Raw genomic sequence first — 22,896 nt, forward strand, 5'->3', positions numbered from 1 at the left:
GGATTTCTATGCATATCCGTTTTTACGTTTAAAGGAAGTGTTTTTTTTTTTTTTAAAGTAAGCTATGCAGTCAGTGGAAAAAAACTCGAGGTCAGCCGAGAGAGAGGCAACAGTATCTCAAAGGTCACTGATCTTTTCAGAAGCATAAGAGCTTCTCTGAAAGAAAAGCACTGTCTAATGTGTGCATATCAAGTGTTTATAACATCTGCTAAGATGTTTTGTTGAGACCTGCAGCAAAGAAACGTCTGCAGACCAGGAGTAAGTGACTAACGATCTAAAACATGTCACAAAAGTATTACTTTTAATTTGAAGGCAAGGCAAATGTGTTGCGAGCACTTCCTGTTTGTGAAATTCATACGTCGGATTATGAGTTTCAGTTCCAGTCCTGTGATTCCATACCAAAGATGAACTTCACTATTCGCACTTCAGCTAAAGCAGACTGCAAAGACATATGGAGACTGATAAAGGTGAGTCTGAGGCATTGCATGTGCAGGTAATGTAAATATATCCTGTACATGTAAAGGCAACACAAAAAGGTGATGTGACTTACATTCAGCATGTTAGAAAAATCTTTTTTTTTTCCCAGGACTTGGCAATTTATGAAAACGTGGTCGACGAGGTGGTACTGTCTTATGAAGGTAATATTTGCTCCTATAAGCTGGAAAGCCTTCCATCCACATTAGTAACACAATGAAAACTGCACTTTTAGCTCTGCAAAGACTTCTAAATTTAAAGAAAAGACAACTTCATCTAATATTAGAATGAAGATAAGCATGTACTGGATTGATCTTTTTGATTTCTGTTCTTCCAGTGAATGTGCGATTAGTGTGAGCCATGTACTGTATGGAATGCATACTAACAGCTACTTATGTTCAGGAAGTGATCCTTTCAAGTCATAAACAGCTTGCTCCACTGTTTCAAATCATAGCAGCTGATGCAATGGGAGGTGTTCCTGATGTGTTTCAGCAGCAGGCTTTGCAGCTGTCTTATTAAGCAGTATTAAATAATCAAGCAATTAAGCAATCATTGTATTTTTCTTTTATAGTGATTCGGTTAATTATACAGATGTCATCTGGTAATGGCTGATAGAGATGTGTCTGTCATCGACATGAAGTTAAATAACATTCACTTGACATCCCCATCAACGTTGTAGTCCAATAACAAGCGATTTACCCCCACTTGGTCTCCTAAGTCCAATTCTGGTCAGATTTCTGTGATGAAGAACGTAGTTCCGCATAGTTGCTGGGGACGATTAAGTAAAGAGTTTGGCTTCTCAAAACAATATGCGTTCAAAAGATTAAAACATTTGCGTCACAAAAATGCCTCATCAAAAAACTCCAACCTCACAAAACGCCCGGCGTTATATCTGTCTCCCGCCGTATCCGTGCGCACTGTCGCCTGTGCGTTCATGTGAATGTGACGAAGACACTCGCATCTTCTTCCGCTAACAAGATGGCCGTAGCGCTCCGTCGCGGCAGTTGATGCGAGCGTCTTTGTCACATACACATAAATGCACAGGCGACAGTGCATAAAAGTCCCTCACACCAAAGTTGAATAGACACTGTTTGGGCCACGCCCATGAGAGTATATTAAGTAAGTCATATATTCTTATTTTTTTTACTTTCAATGCTTGACTCTCTCGATCAACTTCAGATCTGTCGGTTGATATTAAGTTTTTATTATTTTTTTTAATTTTTCAGCCTTTTTGTCCAAAAGAAACCACAATTTTTGAAATTGCTAAATCACAAAATAGGCAGTATTTTCCAAAAATAAGTTTAAAAGTAGAATATTTGATATGAGGTCATTAGAGCCTTGCATAGGTCAATAATCCATAACAACCTTGATTTTGATGCATTATTACATATGGAGCAATGACAGTTTTTGGCAAAAAATCACTCCAAAGTTGAAAAGACACTGTTTGGGCCACGCCCATTAGAGTATACAGTATAAGCAAGTCATATATTCATTTTTTTTTTCTTTCAACGTTTAAATCCCTAGATCAGCTTCACATCTGTCCGTTGATATTAAGTTTTGAGTCATCAGACTCCAGGATAGCCTTGAGCGCTTCTAATGTGGAATATAACCTCTTCATGTTGTGGTCGTGTGATTGCATACAAACGCGTACATGTGACGTCATGTTTATGCGACAAACAGGTTGGTAATGGCCATGAAAACACGATTGCATATGACGAGCTGAAATGCATTTCATAAAAGCTGACATGCATTTTGCAAAAGCATATACGATTTTGTGAAATTCTGTGCTTTTATTGTGCAGACCTTACACCAAAATGCGCATAATTTATCTGCACGTGTCAACAGATGATGCGCGCGCCCGTGCACGCAGGAACACACAGATACACGCACACAATTCACCTGTATGAATCTAAGCTCCCGAAGATCATTGTAATAGCAAAAAAAATCTTTGCACAAAATTGTACAACAAAGTACAATTTATTCTGCTTTTATTACCCAATTGGGTACTAATGAGTCAGAAGGGTTAAGCATATATGCAATTCCTCATACAGTGAGTTGATTACACTGAGATAAGCTTTGTTTTGGCCTGCAGCTAACACATACTTTACATACTGCAGATATTTGGCTTTCAAGCTGCACTTCCTCTGGAGTTTTAGTGATAGAAGCACGCACAACTCATTTTATTATTGTATTGAATTATCTGCATTTTGCAAGTACCTTGTTGTGTAAGACAATGTGGTGAGGGAGCAGGGAGGTCTTATTGTGGGGGCTCTCGGTTTCTTCCTATCCTCTGCCCCAAGGGCTTGTATGCGCATGACAGTCTCTCTCCATAAGAAATTTTATGAAATCTTCGTGGATCTGGGTTCCGGCTTGCTGTGGCATTGTGGATGCTGCAGCCTGTTTGCTCTCACTGACTGACTGGGAGTGGTTTTCAACTTGTGGTCTAGCTAGCATGATCCCAGACCAGGGGTGTCCAATCATTTTTCCACTCAGGGCCACATGTCTTTGGGGGCGGCATGGTTCAGGTCGTCTCCCAACCTGAAGGTTGCGGGTTCAATCCTCTGTCCTCCCGTGATCATGTCGAAGTGTCCTTGGGCAACCCCCCAGTTGATCCTGATGTGGTTTCATCAGTAGGTAAATGTGCTAACAGTGTCAAAGCGCTTCGGAGGTGGAAAAGCGCGATACAAGTGAGAGACCATTTACCATGTTACGGTCTGATTTGTCAAGACCTGACTCTTAGGCAGCGACAACAACAAAGGAGGGAGTCCAGACCTGGCCAAACAATGAAACATTAACAACAATATAGGCCTGTCTCCCCGTGTGTGTGATCAGACTGAGGGGGTGTTCTGCGAAGCGAGTTTAGTGGGTTAGCGAGCTGTGTTGAGTGGAAAGCCGAACTTGCGTGTTCAGTGAAGGCAACTCCCTTGTAAAGCAGCTGTATCGCCATGGTAACTTAGACTAAACTCATAGTCTGGTCGGGACCAGGTTATGTCCAGGCTTTCATCTTAAAATCAGCTCTGACAGTACCACTGTTTCGCTGTTTAACTAATTCGGAGACGGCGTCACCATTTATTTAGAACCTACGAGGTTCCCGAGGGGACTTGGACATTTTTTTTAGAAAGAGCCACAGAGATGAGTACGCGGTGCATTTGACGAGACAGAGTTGAAAACGGCTGGCGTCACGTTGGTGATTGCCTCTACTCGGGACGGGTTTATTTCTTAAGTTTTCCTCAGCTTACTTGGTAAACTTGTTTTGTTACGTACGCAGCGCATTTGGCATGAGTCGGTCACTGCCGGTGTTTCGTGTTTTTCGTCTGCTTGCTTATAATTTGGCTGGTGATGTATGGTCAGTTGGAGAACGTGGCTTGTAGTACTGAACGTGGTGCTTTTGAGAAAACTACAGTGAACAAGTCTGACAGATTATTTCCCTCTTTACCATCACTGGATGTCTGCATGAATCACCAACTTCACACAGATCATTAAAAAATAATTAAATAGTCTTACAGGTGACTTACATGCATACACAGTACACATATAGCTGAATAATAAACAATAAATATAGCAACTTCTGGCATGTCAATGCAGACTTAACATAATGTACCGATTTAAGCCCCACACATTTTTAAACCACACCCACTCTCGGTTTATGCCCCACCCACTCCGAGCACAGATGGGTGGACAGATACAGATACAGATAGTGGTGTACTCGCTCATCCATAGTAGTCTGAGCTCTACTGAGCTACATTTACACATCGACAGCTGAGCAATTCCAACATCATACATGTATCTCCAACTCACAAACACGTCTCTAGTCAAATCCCGGGAACAACACTTCCTCATTGTGACTACACGGTTGCATCTCTGTTATGCGTGTATGTGTGGTCTAAATAAAGAGAAAAACACAAGTGGACTCATCACTCACTTTGGACCACTTGTGCAATTTAGGTCTAATCCTCTCCTGCCATTAGCACCTCCGATAAAAAGGAAGTGTCGCTCCCTGAGTTGGGTATGAATCTCAGGTGTCGCTCCCTGAGTTGGGTATGAAACTCAGGTGTCGCTCCCTGAGTTGGGTATGAAACTCAGGGAGCGACACTTCCCTTTTATCGGAGGTGCTAATGGCGGGAGAGGATTAGACCTACTCCGCCCAGGCTTAGTGTAAGGAACCAATAGGAGGAGGGTGTTGGCACACCAATTCCGCCCACTCTTACTGTATTTAAGGCCTAGGCTACCAGCACTTATTAGTTCACTGACGAAGCTCTTCGGATGAGGAGCGAAATGTCCGACACCTTCTTCACAGAAGTACAGATGACGTCTCAAGAAGCCTTTCCCTCGATGGACAACTCCTGTATGACTGAGAGCCTACACAGATACACAAATATATATAATCCTGTCCTGTCATTTTTCTTTATGTTCATACACTGTGTTCAAATTGTTATGCAAATGACATTTTTCTCTAATTTTGCTAAACAGTCAATATAAATTACAGTCATCATAATTTTCAAGTCATCAACCTTTAGAGTACAATTTGAATGTTATTGAACAAACCTCCCAAAGATAACAGTCTATATATAGTTTTTTTTTTTTTTATAAAAATTTAAAATGCACTTTGAAACATTATTATGCACAACAGAGTTTCAAAGCATTTCACTGGTTGTTGAGAAACCGAAAATGGTCAGTTGTTGAGTTTGCAGCATAAGGAGGACATATTTACTGTAAGCAAAAGCTATTTCAGTCACTAGCATTTAACAGGCCAAGTTACATGTTAACGTAAGATCCCTTCTTTGATACAACCTTCACGATTCTTACATTGAACTAGTGAGTTTTTGGAGCGTTTCTGCTTGAATTTCTTTGCAAGATGATAGAATAGCCTCCCGCAGCTGCTGTTTTGTTGTGATCTGCCTCCCACCTTCATAGATTTTTTGCTGGACAATGCTACATAGGTTCTCAATTGAGTTGAGGTCAGGAGAAAAAAGGGGGCCAAACCATGAGTTTCTCTCCTTTTATGCCCATAACAACCAATGACAGAGAGGTAGGTATTCTTTTCATCATCAGATTTTTCATATTGTACCATGGAAGAAAGTGGTCAGTCAGAAACTCTACATACTTTGCTGAGGTCATTTTCACACCTTCAATGACCATAAAGGGCCTACCAGCTCTCTCCCAATGATTCCAATCCAAAGCGTGACTCAGCCACCTCCTTGCTGACATCACAGCCTTGCTGAGATGTGCTGGCCATACTCTACTTCATCCATCCGGACCACACAAGCTTGCACGGCCCTCATCAGTAAACAGGATTGTTTGAAAATTAATCTACATGTACTTGTTGGCCCACTGCAACCGTTTCTACTTGTGAGTATTGTTTAGGGGTGGCCAAATAGTAGGTTTATGCATAACTGCAAGCCTCTGGAGGATCATACACCTTGAGCTTCATGGGACTTCAGCGATACCAGCGGCTTCAAATACTTGTTTGCTGCTTTGTAATGGCTTTCTTATTAGGTGCTCTCTTGATTACATACATTTGTCGGGCAGAAACCTTTCTCATTATGCCTTTATCAGCACAATCCCAGCCGTCATCTAAATCAGCCACAAATTTCTTCACCTTAGGAAGGTTTTTGTGAATTATTTAATGTTTTCATCCATCGCAATATTTGAGTCTTTTTTGTCAGCAGGGAGATTCTTTTTCTTTCCCATATTGCTTGAAATCTGTGGCATGCTTAATAATGTGGAACATCATGTTTAAGTAGTTTTCTTTGAATTGGGCTCACCTGGCAAACTAATTATGACAGTTGTCCGAGATCGATATCAGTAATCCAAATAGCCCCAAGACACAATGGCATCCATGAATTTCATTCAAAAACAAATAAATTATGTTTATGATACTAAAACCCTATTTGCATAATAACTTGAAACACGGTGTAAACCACAGTAAATGTGGGCATTTTTCAGCCATAGTTGCAAATAGTGATTAATCGTGATTCATTTGAAAATGATGATGCAAGCAATAACTAAGCACGTCTTCTTTTCACTGCAGAATTTGAGCGGGATGGTTTCGGCAAAAAACCCTTGTTTGAATCCCTGGTTGCAGAAGTACCTGAGGAGAATAAATCTAAAGAAGGTAAGTCTTCCTCATCAGACTTAATGTTCTTCATTTTGTATCATCGATTCCTTATGTCCCTTTTAGGATTCACAGTTGTTGGTGTCGCACTTTACTATTACACATATTGCACATGGAATGGACGGGCAGTGTTTTTGGAGGATTTGTATGTGATGCCAGAATTCAGAGGTAAACTAGAGTCTTCACTTTTGATTGAATGTTTGATTTTCGCACCTATAGGCACCATCTTTTTGCTCTTTTTGATTAGTATATTTTTAAATGCACCACTACTTTCTATCTGACTCCTCGTATGGATTTCTTCTTCAGGTTTTGGCATTGGAACAGGCTTACTGAGCACACTTGCTAAGGTTGCAATTTACCTATTCTTCTTTCGAAAAGACTACGTTTTCACTAAATGAATGAATGAAGGGATGACTGCTGTATGTTTGTGCAGGTGGTGACAGAGAAGTCGTGTAATTTGATGGAGGTAAATGTGATGGGCCAGAACAGTCGATCAAGAGGCTTCTATGCTGCTGCAGGAGCTCGGGATGTTACTGTCATGGATAACTGGCATACACTACGTTTTGATGCAAAAAGCCTCAATAAATTAGCCAACAAATCTCCTTAAAGTTTAAATTGGCAGTGAAATCAGAAATGCTGGAAAGGAAATATAAAGTTCCACAAATAAAACTTGAAATCCATTCCACTATTGTTGAATTTGAAGCCAATATAAAATGTATGCTATGTTAATGTGTGAGCTGTTTGAGTCATTGTCATCATACGCCTTCATGTTGACGGAAATGCAAGAGTAACTCAAATAAGTGAGTCTCTTCCAGCCAAAGTATACAAAAGAGTAGGTGTGGCAAGATTAAAACATGACAATATTTGCCGTTCACAAAAATGTTTTGTGAGCAGCAGGCCTGGGACGACAATAAATTAATTAATCACACAATAAATGAAAATTAACTTGATAATTTTGTGCCTGTGTGTCTGTTTTCTTGTCGCTAGCCTCCAAACAGGTAGGACTCTCTCTTCACTCTGTGCATTGGTTTCAGCACCGACAGCATCAACGGAGTGAGCCCTTTTGTCAGTCATACCGTCTCTTTGTCTTGGTGGGCAGAGGCGGAGTCGGTAGCATACACACAGAATGCAGAAGAATGTAACATAGCAGAAATTAAATTTGTAGAGTACAATATACTGTCATATATTTTTTAATAGTACGTTTCTTAAAAGTAAAGTTAAAATCGCGTCTTGTCGACCCAGTCTTGTGTATCATCTTGTCTCGTGAACTGATTGTCTCATGACACCCCTACAAGAGCATCCTTGAAATAAAAATACTTTTCTTTTGTATGTACATTATTGGGTATTTGCTGGGTACCAGTCCAAGGTGTACCCCGCCTCTCGCCTAAAGTCTGCTGGGATAAGCTCCAGCATACCCCCAGTACCCTAGTAAGGACAAGCGACCAAGAAAGTGGATGGATGGGTTTTGTGAGTACTTCCTGTTGGGTTTGGTATGGTTTATTTGTTTAATATGGCGTCAGAAACAAAATTCCAAAGTGACAAAATTTGAGAGGCAAAAAAATAGTCTACGTGCAGAATGTTTCAATACACAGGTGAGTAGAATACCTTCCACGCGCACTTTGTGTGGCCCATGCGCACAGATTTAATGACCACGAGCTCAATTCTGGGGCCATTTTAAAACCGACTTTTGGCAGTTTGGAAGCGGGACCCACCGAAGACCCCGCTCCCAAGACCTCTTCTCTCACCTGACTGACAGCTGTTCCATCATCGAACTGGAGGAGTGCAGAGTGCGTTTATCATAAATGTAATGACTACAGTCATGTACAGTATATGTGGTGGAATAGAATAGTGATAGATGATAATAAGCACTTAACACAGGCTCTGAAATTAACGTAATGTAAACATACTGTAGTTTAGTAACATTTGAGCTTAGCTATTAGCTTATGTTAGCTTCTGTGACAGATAGGCCTGGGCCTGTTACCGGTTTCAAGGTATACCTCGGTATGAAAAGTCACTCACTCGCGAAGTCTGACTGTTTTTTTTTTTGGTTGGAGTTCAACAGCTGCCGCTGTGTTAAATGTCTAAGCAGAAGTTTAGTAATTCTACAATTGATCGAAGTTACTTAAACATTTGTCAGCTCAAAACACGATGGCTGCATTTGTCTTCTACCAAAACATGTGATAGTAGTCTAATTTGGACCTACAGTACTTCTTGCTTCTGCACTCTAAGCATCATGGGAACTGTAGTTCTTTTAGCGTAAACGTAAAGCTAATCTACTCCAATCTATTTTACATGTCTTTACATAACTACACATCAACATAAATGGTTAGCAGTAGCAGCTAGAACTAATTTGTGTTTGCCTTATTTAGTTCAATGGTGGCATCATTCTTTGGTGGAGCATTGTGAATGCCTCGTGCTCCCTGTGTGCACAGCAAATTCAGCAGGCCTAAATTGACACTGTAGGAGTTAATCTCAACACTTTCAAAGTGTCCCATGGGGTCCACTCTACAAAGTGTTATTTTAACACTTTTGAAAGTGTAGCCATTTTTACACCATTGTAGAGTCAATATTGGTTTGGTTTGGTTTAGTTTATTTGAACATGAAGTTTACAATGGAATACATCTCATGAATCATTATCATTATTTCACAGTTCCACATGTCCAAAAGGAGTAGGAAAAAGCAAAGCTTATTTAATCCTACCCCCCATCCAAATCTACATCTTGTACAGTACATGTAGTTCACTTCCTGCATTCCATGTCATGTTTTCTGTGATAGTCAGGATAATACATAATAGATAACGGTAAGAAATTTATATATATATATATACATTAATAATAATAATAATAATACTAAATAAATAAATAAATAACAAAGCTTTTTTTTTAATAAACAAAAAAAAAAAAAAACCCTGACAGAACAATCAAGGCTCTTCTGCTTTGTATTTAGCAAACATCAACTGCTTGTATTGTTTTTTGAATTTGCTCATCTCTGTACATTGTTTGAGTTCCTTACTCAATCCGTTCCATAATTTAATTCCACACACGGAAATGCTGTGGCTTTTCAGCGTTGTTCTCGCATATAAATGTTTTAGGTTTAATTTTCCTCTAAGATCATATTTCTCCTCTCTGATAGAAAAATAATTTATTAGGTTTTTGGGTAACGAGTTGTTATTAACTTTATACATTATTCTAGCGGTTTGAAAGTGTACTAAATCTGCAAATTTTAATATCTGTGATTTTAAAAATAAAATGTATGTTTGTATGTTCTCTATACTTGGCATTATGAATTATCCTCACAGATCTTTTTTGCAGTACAGTGAGTGAGTGAAGATTGCTTTTGTAATTATTTCCCCATACCTCCACACAATACATTAAATATGCTAATACGAAGGAACAGTACAGAGTGTGGAGTGATTTTTGGTCAAGAACATATTTTGCTTTATTCAATATAGAGATATTTCTCGCCACCTTTTGCTGTATATATTTAATATGACATTTCCAACTCATTTTTTCATCTATTACAACCCCAAGGAATTTATATTCTTCCACTTTTTCAATATCCACTCCATTAATTTGTATGGTCGTACGTGTCCTTTCTGCTATTACCGAATAGCATTATTTTAGTTTTACTTAAATTCAGGGATAATCTGTTCCTGTCAAACCATGACTTTAATATGACCATTTCATCCTTGACCTTTTTAATGAGTTCTTGTGTGCTTTCACCAGAACAGAAAGCGGTGGTATCATCCGCGAATAAGACCAATTTTAAGTCGTTTGTTACTTTACAAATGTCGTTAATGTACAAATTAAACAGTTTTGGTCCCAGTATGCACCCCTGGGGTACTCCACACATGGTGTATAAACTCCCAGATGTATATTCTCCTAGTTTTACAAATTGTTTCCTCTTGGTAGGTAGCTTTTAACCCAATTCAAGACTAAACCTCTAATTCCGTACCTTTCTAATTTTAAAATTAAGATAGTGTGATTAATTGTATCGAAGGCTTTTGTCAGATCCATGAATACTGCTGCTGCGCATCTTCTGTTGTCTGTGGCAGTAGTGATTTCTTCCGTAATTTCGATCAGTGCCATAGAAGTTGAAATGTTGGCTCTGTAACCATATTGACTGCTAGCCAATAATTCATTCTTATTAATAAATTTGTCCAACCTATTATTAAATAGCTTCTCCACAATTTTAGAGAATTGTGGTAACAAGGAAACTGGCCGATAATTTGTAAATTGGTGCTTGTCTCCTTTTCTGAAAATTGGAACCACCTTGGCTGTTTTCATTTTGCTTGGAAATATTCCAGTCTGAAATGATAAGTTACTAATATATGTTAACGGGTCTGCGATCTCATTGATGACCCTTTTAATTGTTTCCATTTCGATTCCATGACAATCAGTTGATGCTTTTGCCTTAAAATGTTTAACTATATCAGTGATCTCCTTTTTGGTTACAGCAGTGAGAAACATAGAATTAAGATTCCTATTAATAATATCATTCCCTTCATCAATTGTGTCTTGTTTTGGAATTTCTTCTTCCAGTTTTTGTCCAATATTTACAAAATAATCATTAAACATTTCAACTACCGCATTCATGTCATTCCTGTAAGTGTTTCCAACCATGAAATAGCGGGGATAGTCTGCTTTCTTAAAGTTGTTCTTTATAATACTATTTAAGATGCCCCAAGTTGCTCTCATGTTATTTTTGTTCTTATTTAGTACATGACTATAATATTCCCTCTTACACACTCTCAAGATAGTTGTCAACTTATTTTTGTAAGTCTTATACTTTTGTTCTGCTTCTTTAGTTTGTTGAATGATGAATGTCCTGTATAATGTATTCTTCTTCTTACAGGCGTTTTTTTAGTCCTTTTGTCATCCATGGCTGGTTGTTTTTCTTTTGCTTGTTGGGCTTTTCTTGCCAGGGACAGTTCTTATCGTAGAGCTCCATATAAGTACCAAGGAAGCTGTCATATGCCTCATCCACATCTATTGCACTGTAGACACTCTCCCAACTTTGTTCTTCTAGTCCTATCTTGAAGGCACGGATGCTGTCCTCTGTACGCAATCTTTGAAATGTCTTTTTTGCCTCCACCTGTCTTTTCTTATGATGTTCATTGTAAATTGTGAACACTGGAAGATGATCACTGATGTCACTAATTAGCAGGCCACTGATGGTGTTGTTATCAAAGTCATTGGTGAATATATTATCGATGAGGGTGGCACAGTGGTCTGTTATTCTGCTTGGTCTAATGATTTTAGGATATAAACTCAAACTATACATTGTATCTGTGAAGTCCATTTGCTTTGATAAAGATTTTGCAGTTTGCACTCCATGTTCCTTGAATCTTTCCTTGCTTCCTCAGATCACGTGCTTTCTTCGCAATCTTTCAGCTTCTTTCCCTGTTTCAGCAGAGCAACCTTGTATTTTCTATTAGTGAATTTGACGATGATGACGGGTGTAGTACGGTTCCTCCCATACAGTGGGATACAAGTATCAATAGATTGGATGTCTACATCCACATTCTTTGATTGCAAGAAAGCAACAACTAGTTGCTCTGTTGAGGCGACATCCATTTCATCTGGTTCTTCAGTATTCGCCACTGCTCCGGCATAGGACCTTGGTTTGATTCGAAGTCCCGTCACGACCACGTCATTCATTCGCGTGTTCTGATCCATGTCATCTATGGTGTTTTTCAGCTGCTCCACTCTCAGACCTTGCATTTCCTTCCTTAATATCCCCATTTCATTTTGAAATGCTTCTCTCTGAACTTGAACTTGCTCTCTCATACCTTGCATTTCTCTTTGTATGGCGTTGGAAGACTCTAGCAGACTTTGAATAACTCTTTGCATGGAGTTGGAATTCTCCACAAGTTGCTGCATCTGTTTTCCATAATCCTCCGTGGTTTTCGCCATGGTATCCTCACTCTTTTCCATTAAACTTCTTCCTTGCTTTTTTGCGCGGTGTTTAACCTTCTGTAAGGTTCTCGCTGTTTCTTTATCTCTATTTCCACTCAGTTGTGTCATCTGATTAACTGTGTCATCCTTGTTGGGTCTCGGCGGCGGTTGTGGTAATAGGTAAGCACCTCCGGTTGTCTCAGGAATCTGTTCTAGATCGACATCTTCCGTATATATGACTGAATCTGGAGTACTTCGACCAGAACTGCTAGAGCCACCGCTTGTTGCGCTTCCTCTCCCTCGAGCCTTTGACATTGTTACTGTTGCTTGGTAACGCCGACAGTTAGCCGTTGGCTTGTGGTGCAATGCCTTCGGTGATTAATATTCGTTATAACAGCGAGTTTGTCTCTCACCAGTATCTCACCAAAGTCCCACCAGTCCTCGTGGGCCGGGAAAAGCTGCACAGGAAAACTCCAAATGTTATCCTGTTATTAAAATCAGGCTTCGTGTGCAGCTGTCAAACCGCGGCTAGCATGATAGCTTGCTTGTAACGGCTGTCGGCTCCACCTGATTGTCTCTTTTGGTGAGTTTAGTCCACTCGCAGGTCCGAATTGAGGCAGAAGTCACAGCACTCACTTGCAAAGTTGTTAATCACAAGTTGTGATCACGAACTGTATTCACCAAGGTCGCAAAAGCTTAAAACTCCGGTAATAGTGGACGGAGCTTTTCCGTGAGCGTCCTTTCCATACAACAGGAAGTGACGAATTTTGCTGCTATTAACTATTTATATAGTTAAAATTTAACACTCCTCGACACCAACCGGTGTTGCATTTTTTCAACACTAGTGTGAGGTGTCACAAATTAATTCTCTTAAGAGTCATTTATTGACTCATAGTGTCATTTTACTCTCAAAAGGAGTTGCAACATTAACACTATAAAAGTGTTAATATACTACTTCAAAATAAAATAAAAAATAAAAAATATGACTAGTTGACGGCTTCATACATTTTATTCAAAAACCTTTCATTTACAACAGACAGTGAAGGATTCTCTAATCCTTGTGGGTGTCGAAGTCGGAGGAAGAACGTTACATGAGACTATGTTCAAGTGAGTAAATTTATTCCTGACAAACAAACCTAATACAACGGAGCTCCGGGCCTAGCGTCTTTCCCTATAGGCCTACGCAGATGTTGGTCTTAATACAGGGTCGGACAGAAAGAGCACAGCTAGCTATCCCTGCCCGGCCTTTATACATTTTTAGATGCACATGTATGTTGATCCTCAGCCAATGGGAGAAGACAGCGCCCGTCACTGCAGATGTTGGAGATCCTATCAGATGCCGCTGAAGGTGTGGTGTTGTAGTCCCCGAGGACCAATCAGCAAAGTGGGGTGGCACCCGCCGATGAGAGGAGTGGGCCTTTGTTCGTTGTGCAGGTCAACCAGCGGCCATAGGTAGGGGGTTGCTGTGGTTCAAGTAATCCCTCCTTGAGCTGCTTATCAGTTGTGAGGAATGTGTAGATAAGGTAATGAGCACAGGCCATGAGAACACCACATGCTCTGTGTGACCACCCGCACAAAATGGACGCAAGCGGCTCAGCAGATCAATATGCACATAATAAGAACACAAATGAGATATAAAAACCCTTCAACAGTAGCTTAAATAACAGCAGGGCACTACAGTACGTATGCTCTCTGACAACTTGAAATGAGTCAGTTCATTTAAACATGACAGAAAACTCAAGCATTTGGTCTTCTATGCAGTACGCGTTAAACAGGTCCTCATACTTGTAGTACATCGTTTCTACATTACAGGCTATTATGAAAGCACATTCTTTGTGTTTTATTATATCACAGATCTTCTTGAACACAGGTAGATTAAAGCTACATCCAGTACATATGAACACACCAACATGGTACTCTATACCGTAACTTCTCACCCAGTTGGTACTTGACACACTTGGAAGATGCTTGCAGACATCATGCCTGACCACATTCCTCCCCACCTCTCAAGTTGCAGATTGTTTTGATGTTGTAGAGCCAAATGCAAATCTTCTAAAATAGTAATTTTCATAGTGAAATGCCACGACAAACGACTGAGATTTTTGAAAATTTAACCACACCTTTTGAAAGAATTGTGTTTGGCTTCAAAACACATGCACCACGTATGGATAAGAGGGCCATTGTTTTGTATGCTTGGGAATCAACTTCTTACCAGGCAGCAATGCTTTGTACCGAGTGTGGTGGTCACTTATCAGATGTTTCAAGTAAAGGATTATTCCATCAGTTATGGTGTAGGAGAACACTACAGGTATGATGACAATCTGCATCAAAAGGAGGAGGAAGTTCCAGTGATCATTATTCCTTTCAATGACATCACCAAATATAAGTGGAGTGTTACATAGAAGACACCATGACTGGGCAGCATTCAGACCCAAATGTTTGCTCTTATCCATTTTTAACCATATGAGAGACTGAAGACATAGCAAGCTTTGAACAGTTCATCAAAAGCTGCAATAAATGTATGTGCCTTGCATTGAACTGGCTTTTGGTCAATAATGTAGAACCTCTGGATGTCACCTTTTGCTCACTGATGCAGAGGAGAAATGGTTGTCTTGTGTCAACAGTCTTGGAAGGGGTCACACTGGCTTCTTCCTGTGGGTGAAAAGGGCAACAACAACAATTAAAACCCCTTTGCATGGTTTCCATTTCTCAGATGTTTAGCACACCTTATTACGACATTGAATCAACACAATTAGCCGATTCATGAACATCTGCAACCTAAAATTAATGCTTTTAGACATTCTGGAGTTTTTCGGAGACCCCCGCTACATAAGGGACTACCACTCCTCTCCTTTTTGCTTCTGTGGGCTTTTGGGTTTCTTTCCCTACTCTCTTCTTTTGACATTTGTTAAAAGCCCACCGTGGGTACCCACAGGTTGAACTCCAGAGGATCTTTTGGCAACACAAAATTCCTACTTATTTCAAACCAGTAAATACCCTGAGACAAAAATTAGTGCATCCTAAAGACAAGGCTCCAAACCAGAAACAAAGCAATGTGGTCTATTCCATCCACTGTAAAGATGAGGAATGCAAAGAGCACTACATTGGGGAAACTAAGCAAATGCTCCAAAAAAGGCTTTATCAACATCGCAGGGACAATTCTAGTGGTCCTCAATCAGCAGTACATCTACACCTGGTCATATTTAAAACATCATATTTGCGAAGTTATCAAACATTTTAAGCTCTACCTGCCACGCCCTGCATGACTGCCTGCGTGACAGCGACAGTTTATTTCCTTAGTACTGGTTTTCATGCTCTTTTTTTTGTAATTCTTCCTGTTTTCTTCCGCCTTGCTCTCTGCCGCCTTTTCTGTTACTTTCCTGTTCTGACGCGCCTTACGCTAATTTGTGTTTGTTTTATTTAGTTCAATGGTGGCGTCATCCTTTGGTGAAGCATTGTGAATGCCTCGTGCTCCCTGTGTGTGTTTTTCTGCTATGAGCTCTGTTTGGATCCCTTTTGTCTGCCCGGCAAACATTATGAAAATACTTTATCTGCACTGCGTTCCCGTCCCTGCATCTGGGGGTCACCGCAAACACATATGACGTAACAGTACCTGCATTAGATGAGTGTGTTGTGACAGCCCTAATATATACACAGTAACTATTATTATGATACATTATCATAACATTAGTGGTTAATTTGGTCTCAAAATATGTTGACAATAAAATTGTTTCTATAATAATTTAAGGGGACAATAAACATTTAAAAATGCACCTGCATTGTTTTGGGACTCTGTTGAATTAAAACGTCTGTTTGTCCAGTCATATATTTTTTCATGGTACTTGTCTTAAAAATAACGTTAAAATCTCGTCTCGTCTCTTTCTCCTAGACCCAATCTCTGTTATCGCCTCAGCTTGTGAACTGAGTGTCTCGCGACGGCCCTAGCCAGAATAGTCCAAAACTTGAAAATCCTTTTCAGTTCATCTTAAAGGAAGTTACATAACATCAGTGACTATATGCAAGATAATTCAAGAACATTTCAGGCGGGTGCTGTTGATCCAGAAAGTTTAGTTGGCTGTCGTCAGGCTGTTGTAAAGATGAGCTTCACCATTCGTCATGCAACAAAAGCAGACTGCAGAAACATATGGAGACTGATAAAGGTGAGTGTGAGGCAACACAAATAAATATTCCAGTCATATGTCTACTTAAAAATGTTATATGTTTTCTCTTCTCCCCAGGAGTTGGCGGTTCATGAAGGAAAGCTGCAGCAAGTGAAGCAGTCATTTGAAGGTAATCTGTTTAGACTTCACATTATTGACACTATGAAGACAGTACACTTTTATCTCAGCAAATATTTTTAAATGAAAAGGGGGACGACTTCATATAATATTAGGTTGAAGATCTTTGTTTTTGTCGTCAAAATGTGTTAAGTGTGACTTATGACACTCAATAATTTAGAGCAGCTTTCGTCTGAGAGCGTTCTGAAGTCACACAGAACAACCGGTCTGTTGGGGTTATTTCAAATTGGATTCAGCTGCACTCAAAGACTGTGTGACATTCCTGGTGCGAAATTTTCAGAAGCATACATTATTAATGTCTTATAGAACAGTGGGCCCCAACCCCCGGGCCGCACAGAAAGAAAAAATAATTTACATTATTTCATTTTTTAATGTTTTATTTTGAAAAGTGGCCGGATTCTCTCTGTTACATCCGTCTCACGTGACGCATGTCCATTGTGCGTGTGCTAACTTGATCTCATGCCGCACAGATAGACTACTACTGTATTTTTACCATTTTTCTTTCACCTCATATTTGGTCTCAAATGCTGATACTATGTGGGAATGCATAAAGGTAAGTTTTGATGACTTATTGAGTGCTAATGTGCACATTTGTCTCAAGTTAATTCATGCTAGCGTGTAACCACACACGTCAAACAGCGTTGTAATAATCTTTCTGGAAAAACTTGGCTGTAACTTGAACAGGTGGATGGTGGGTCGGCATTCATTTTGTGCTTTTAATTTTGTGCTTTTTCTTCCTCACCTGCTCCTCAGTCTGTTTTGCTGGGAACGTTCTGCCGCTGTACAAGATAGAACATGCACTTCCAGCATAGCACATCCTATTTTTGGTCCAGTTGCTCCATTCTGTGACCATATCTGATTGATTATCTGCTGATCATGTGAATGCACTTTATCTTTATGTGTTTCTTACTACTTAAATAAATGTTCATCCATTCAGTTAACAAATTAATAAAACAGTATTTCTATAATCTACTTGTAATAAATATTTACTCACTCAGCTCACAAGTGAATAAAACAATATTAACCAACCACCAATTAGTAAAAAAAGAAACATATTGTTACACTACTTCTTTTTACTGTAGACTTTGAACGGGACGCTTTTGACCAGACACCCTGGTTTGAATCCCTCGTTGCAGAAGTACCTAAAGAGAATACATCTCAAAAAGGTAAATTTCATGGTCATCTTCCTCATCGGAGAGTTTTGGGCATGTAGTAACGGCATGAGAAGTTCTGTTCTTCATTTTGGTTAATAGACCATTTATGTCCCTTTCAGGGTTCGCAACTGTTGGTCTCGCACTTTACTATTACACATACAGTACATGGAAGGGACGATCAGTCTATTTGGAGGATTTGTATGTGATGTCAGAATTCCGAGGTAAACCAGTGTTGTCAGTGATTTTTTTTTACACCTACAGTATCTCCACCATCGTTGTTGTAGATGTAGTATTATTTAAGATTCATATATTTTTCAAGGTACTTCCTCTTTGGTCTGACCCATCATATTGATTTCTTTTTTAGGACTTGGCATTGGAAAAGGTTTACTGAGCACACTTGCAAAGGTACACCTTTACCTCCACCTCTGGTCAAACGTTTTTGAACAGCCTGAACCGAAACGGCTACCAAAGCATTCTGCAGCGTCATGCAGTACCTCTTGAAAACACTCAAGACTTAAAATCACTCGCAGGAACTGTAGTGAAAGCAGAGCAAGCTACAAGTTCTACATCTTTACGGGACCTTCTGCAACATTTTGAAGGATATTTGATTTCCATTATAGAAATAAGATCTTTTTTCAGAGAGTTGTAATACTTGACCAGCACTGTAAGACCTATATTGACTACTTTTTTCTTATTCATATTTGTGCAGGAGGCGATAGAGAAGCAGTGTGTGGAGATGAAGTTGAATGTGTTCGGTCAGAACAGTCATTCAAGAGCCTTCTACGCTTCTCTAGGAGCTGAGGATGTGACTGTCCTTGAGAACTGGCACACGCAACGTTTTCATGCTGAAAACCTTGACAAATTGGCAAACGAAACTCCTTAAAGTTTACATTGGCAGTGTTAAAAAGTGTTTCACAAAAAGGAGCAATAAAGACCCACAAATGAAACTTGAAATCCACGTTACTATTTGTGAACTCGTAGCTAATTTTGATGTACAGTATGCTGCAGTTGTGTCAGCTGTATGTTGTTGTAATGGCGTCAAACAGACGCTAGAGGGGACAGATTGGGATGATGACGTCAGCTAATTTAGACGACGGAAGTCTTTAGGAGTTGGGGAAACAACGACAGAGTTTGAATCTAGTGATGGTGTAAGAAAGCATGCATATTTGATTTGGGTTGGTAAAATAGTTATTTATAACGAGTCGTCGTCTTTTTCAAAAGAAATCAACAACTTCTCAGTCAGTTTTATTTTGAAGGACAAACACTAAACCGCATCCTGTTTACGTACGCGGAAGGAATGCACTAAGATTTGTTGCAAACATGAAGTTTAGCATACGTGCTGCGACTAAAGCAGACTGCAAAGACATATCGAGGTTAGTAATGGTGAGTGATATAGGTCATGTGAAGTATAATGCACATAAATATACACTAACATTGTTTGAACTGTGTCGTATGACTTACCCCAAATGCTTTAAAAATACGTGTTTTTATTATTAAAATACTGTTGTTTTTTTTTAGGAGTTGGCAGTTCATGACAAGATGTCTGATCAGGTTAAGATAACATGTGATGGTAATATTTTACCCTATAAAGCAATATTAGAGTAATAAACATGATCTTGCAAACGATTCACAGTCATACAATTTTACAAGAAAATATTTCATTCAAACACTCATGAAGATCACGTGTAAATGCAACTGCAAGGTATTGTTTGTTGTTAATGACACCCTTTTAACAAAGCCTATGTCCCTGTTTGTTTGTTTTCAAGAATTAGAGCGTGATGGTTTCAGCCAGATTCCCTTGTTTGAATGTATTGTTGCAGAAGTCTCTGAAGAGAATAAATCTAAGGAAGGTAAATTGTTACCCTGGCAACCCTACCACTACAACATGCAGACGTATTACAAATGCATTATAGTACCTTTGTGTGTCTTCCTGTTGAGCCTGTGATAGTCTCTTCATGTATCTTCAGGGTTCACAACTGTGGGATATGCCCTTTACTTTTACATCTACAGTACATGGAAGGGACGGTCAATGTATTTGGAGGACTTGTATGTGATGCCAGAATTCAGAGGTAAAAGGTGTTTTAAAATCAGTACTTTGTTCCTGCTTTCTGTCAGAATGTCACACTTAACATCCATTGCACTTTTTTCAATGTATTTGTGTGTACAGTAATCACTCGTTTATCGTGGTTAATAGCTTCCAGCCCCAACAGTGAAAAATGAATTACCGTGACGTAGGATTCCTGCTTTATAAATGGAATATTTCCTTAGTGGCGGATCAGAAGTGACATTGGGGGTTCAGAGTTGAGTTTTAGCTTGGGCTATGGCTGTAACATCCATCCATCCATCTTCTGTGCCGCTTATCCTCACTAGGATTGTGGGTATGTTGAGCCTACCCCAGCTGACTTAGGGCGAGAGGCAGGGTACACCCTGAACTGGTCGCCAGCCAATCGCAGGGCACATGTAGACAAACAAACATCCATTTATAAATAAGGAATCCTGCTTCACGGAAATTCATTTTTCACGGTCGCGGCTGGAACCAATTAACCACGATAACAAGGGATTACTGTAGAAATGAGCTTAAATGAGCGACATTGTCAGAAATAGCAGCACAGTAGTCTTCAAGGTAAAGTCCACAACAATGTTCTCAATGGGCGTAATTATTGGACTTGACTGTACCATTTCTAAAGCCTAAAAAGGAAGGTAGTACCTACAGTATTTTTTTTTAAGTGTAGTTGTTTTAAGTGAGTAAAACATGTATGTTTTTTTTCCACCCCAGGATTTGGCATTGGAAAGAGTTTACTGAGCACGGTTGCGAAGGTAAGAATTCCGTACAACAGGGATGTCCGAACTTTCCAACTAGGGCCGCACACTGAAAAATCAAAGGGTGTTGGGGGCACTTTGACATTTGTATATGTGTTTTTTAAATTTATTTTATATTTTGTAAAAATGTTTTTTTTGCGCTGCCAGAGTCACTGCTGCTACTACTACAACTACCACAACAACTATGGTGCAAAGAGTTAGCTCAGCTAATTGGTAAGCCAAAAAAATAAGAAATAATTGGCAAGCCAAGCCCCTTTGTCCAGGCTAATGATGTCACAGTACCTACGGGCCTGCGCCGGGACTCAGCACACCTTCCCCCAGCTTGAGCCATTGCCTGGTTGGAGGGGAGTACAGTAATATCGTCCACTGGTTCCGCCTCAAAGAAGCATCTCCCCGCATAGCACATGTAGTCTTAAGTGCAACCTGGTAAATTGCATTTAACACAGCTTCAAAAATGTCCGTACCAGTTGTTGTCCCCGTCAGACTCCGAAGATCAAGCAATTCCTCCGTCATGCAAAAATGATCAACTCACCACAAAAAAAAATGATACAGCTATGCCGTGTCTCAGTGTACTCTCATCACATGCAACTGAGTAACAACTGAAAGCACAAGCTTTACCTGACACTTGCTGTAATAAGTTAGACACCAAGTCTTCAATTTCCCGCACAATCGTATTTGTAGACATGCAGACATTGTTGAAATCCTGCATTTTCTCTGGACACATTATTCTCACGACTTCAGTGAAGCATTGTTTAATGAGGCCGAACGTGCCATTGTTGAATTTTGTTCAGCTTTGTTCAACCGTTGCCGTGTTATCAAACTAGCTGTTATTTACGGTGGCCGAGAAGTGCAAAACACGGTAATAAAAAGCAAACCAAATTACAATTACACCAACCAGAAAGGGAATGTACCAAATCCCAGTATTCTAGGAAGTGATAACGTTTGGACCAATCAGCTCCGGGGAGTTGGTACATTCCTTTTCTGGTGTGTCTTTTGTAGCCGAGAAATGCAAAACACAAAACAAAAAGAAAAACAATTTACAATTACACCACCCGGAAGGGGATTGTACCCCCGTTTTACCCTCATTAAAATATTTGATGAACTCCTGTAGTACATTTGTTCCTTCCGTCTGGTATTTGCACACACATCGACACTATTACACTATTACACTATTACTGCATTACAAATGAGACCAGGGAACCGTGTCACTTCATTACCATGAAGTACTGTGCCTTAGAAAATAGTATGACGTCTCATAGTTTAGGTTTTAGCGGAGAGTGTAGGCTTTCAGTCTTGCTTCCGTTTGGTTCCACCATTTCTGGTTACACTGAACAACTTTTGTTCAGTGATAGCTTTCGTGGTGGAGACGCTGCTTTGTTCAAGACAGTAGCTCCACCTCGTGTTTAAACTAAGACGTACACAGCAGTTAAGTACATGTTATGTGTAGGCGAGCCCATGATTTTTTAAGACTTTGATAAGGGCGAGTTAAAAATAGATGGCGGGATGTCATTTGGACACCCTTTCTGTAAAGGCTCAAAAACGAAGGGCTATACCGTACAAACACAAAGAAAGATAAAATCCTGGACTTCCTGCAAGCTCATCATTTTGTACTGCTCTTTTGTTTCATGTTTGTGTAGGTGGCCAAAGAGAAGCAGTGTGTGCGCTTGCAGTTGAATGTGTTGGATTGGCACACTTCAGCACGAGACTTCTATGCTGCAAAAGGAGCTCGGGATCTCACTGTTGAGGAAGGATGGCACTTAATACGTTTTGATGGACAGGGCTTGGACCATTTGGCAAATGAAGCTCCAAAGAATTAGAAGTTGTTGAAAATGCTGTAGCGCTTTAAGCATGTTAATAATTGGGAACTGGAATTTTATATAGAAAAATAAATGAAAAGTTAATTATGTAACATGATTGCTATATAAAAAAGGTATAGTGATCTTAATCATGATGCAAGTCAAGAAGCGCCTGTTGTATTGCTATCATCTCCGACGTTTATGCTTGTGTTTTCATCTAAAGATTTAAGGTATGTAAAATGTAAATGATTGTTTTTAAAAACAGCAACTACTTAATCAAAAAGTATCATCAGTATCAATTAATAAAAACAAATTAAACCTGTAGCGGCTCTTTGACATTTA

General features: G+C 39.6%; 2 protein-coding genes across 5 annotated transcripts; both read left to right on the forward strand.

Annotated features, from left to right (window-relative positions):
- Positions 1-341: 341 nt before the first annotated feature.
- LOC129169570 (thialysine N-epsilon-acetyltransferase-like) lies at positions 342-7,579 on the forward strand. Its single transcript, XM_054756108.1, has 6 exons — positions 342-467; positions 587-638; positions 6,506-6,589; positions 6,656-6,757; positions 6,896-6,936; positions 7,023-7,579. Exons 1-6 carry the CDS (start codon positions 405-407, stop codon positions 7,194-7,196), a joined length of 516 nt encoding a protein of 171 aa, XP_054612083.1. The 5' UTR covers positions 342-404; the 3' UTR covers positions 7,197-7,579.
- Positions 7,580-13,578: 5,999 nt separating this feature from the next.
- Positions 13,579-22,876, forward strand: LOC129169452 (thialysine N-epsilon-acetyltransferase-like). Of its 4 annotated transcripts, XR_008566432.1 has the most exons (9): positions 13,579-13,593; positions 16,530-16,646; positions 16,725-16,776; positions 17,867-17,950; positions 18,058-18,159; positions 18,303-18,343; positions 18,648-19,321; positions 19,705-19,788; positions 19,906-19,920. XR_008566432.1 is itself a non-coding variant. In XM_054755869.1 (6 exons), the coding sequence occupies exons 1-6, from the start codon at positions 19,259-19,261 to the stop codon at positions 22,573-22,575; spliced, it is 522 nt and encodes a 173-aa protein (XP_054611844.1). In that variant the 5' UTR covers positions 18,844-19,258; the 3' UTR covers positions 22,576-22,876. The 4 variants fall into 4 exon arrangements, 2 of the variants coding, with proteins under 2 accessions (XP_054611844.1, XP_054611845.1); XR_008566431.1 differs by lacking the exon at positions 13,579-13,593 and having other exon boundaries at positions 16,504-16,646; XM_054755869.1 differs by lacking the exons at positions 13,579-13,593; positions 16,530-16,646; positions 16,725-16,776; ... (1 more) ...; positions 18,058-18,159; positions 18,303-18,343 and adding exons at positions 19,457-19,508; positions 20,715-20,755; positions 22,396-22,876 and having other exon boundaries at positions 18,844-19,321; positions 19,906-20,007.
- Positions 22,877-22,896: the final 20 nt, after the last annotated feature.

Source organism: Dunckerocampus dactyliophorus, chromosome 16 (genome assembly GCF_027744805.1).
Source record: "Dunckerocampus dactyliophorus isolate RoL2022-P2 chromosome 16, RoL_Ddac_1.1, whole genome shotgun sequence".
NCBI lineage: Eukaryota > Metazoa > Chordata > Actinopteri > Syngnathiformes > Syngnathidae > Dunckerocampus > Dunckerocampus dactyliophorus.

Bases quoted from the DNA above. Each gene is read 5' to 3' on its own strand.
- LOC129169570 (XM_054756108.1), top strand. From the start codon at position 405: ATGAACTTCACTATTCGCACTTCAGCTAAAGCAGACTGCAAAGACATA. The intron at 468-586 runs GTGAGTCTGAGG...TTTTTTTCCCAG, and splicing joins ACATATGGAGACTGATAAAG to GACTTGGCAATTTATGAAAA. The intron at 639-6,505 runs GTAATATTTGCT...TTTTCACTGCAG, and splicing joins GGTGGTACTGTCTTATGAAG to AATTTGAGCGGGATGGTTTC.
- LOC129169452 (XM_054755869.1), top strand. From the start codon at position 19,259: ATGAAGTTTAGCATACGTGCTGCGACTAAAGCAGACTGCAAAGACATA. The intron at 19,509-19,704 runs GTAATATTTTAC...TTTGTTTTCAAG, and splicing joins GGTTAAGATAACATGTGATG to AATTAGAGCGTGATGGTTTC. The intron at 20,756-22,395 runs GTAAGAATTCCG...ATGTTTGTGTAG, and splicing joins TACTGAGCACGGTTGCGAAG to GTGGCCAAAGAGAAGCAGTG.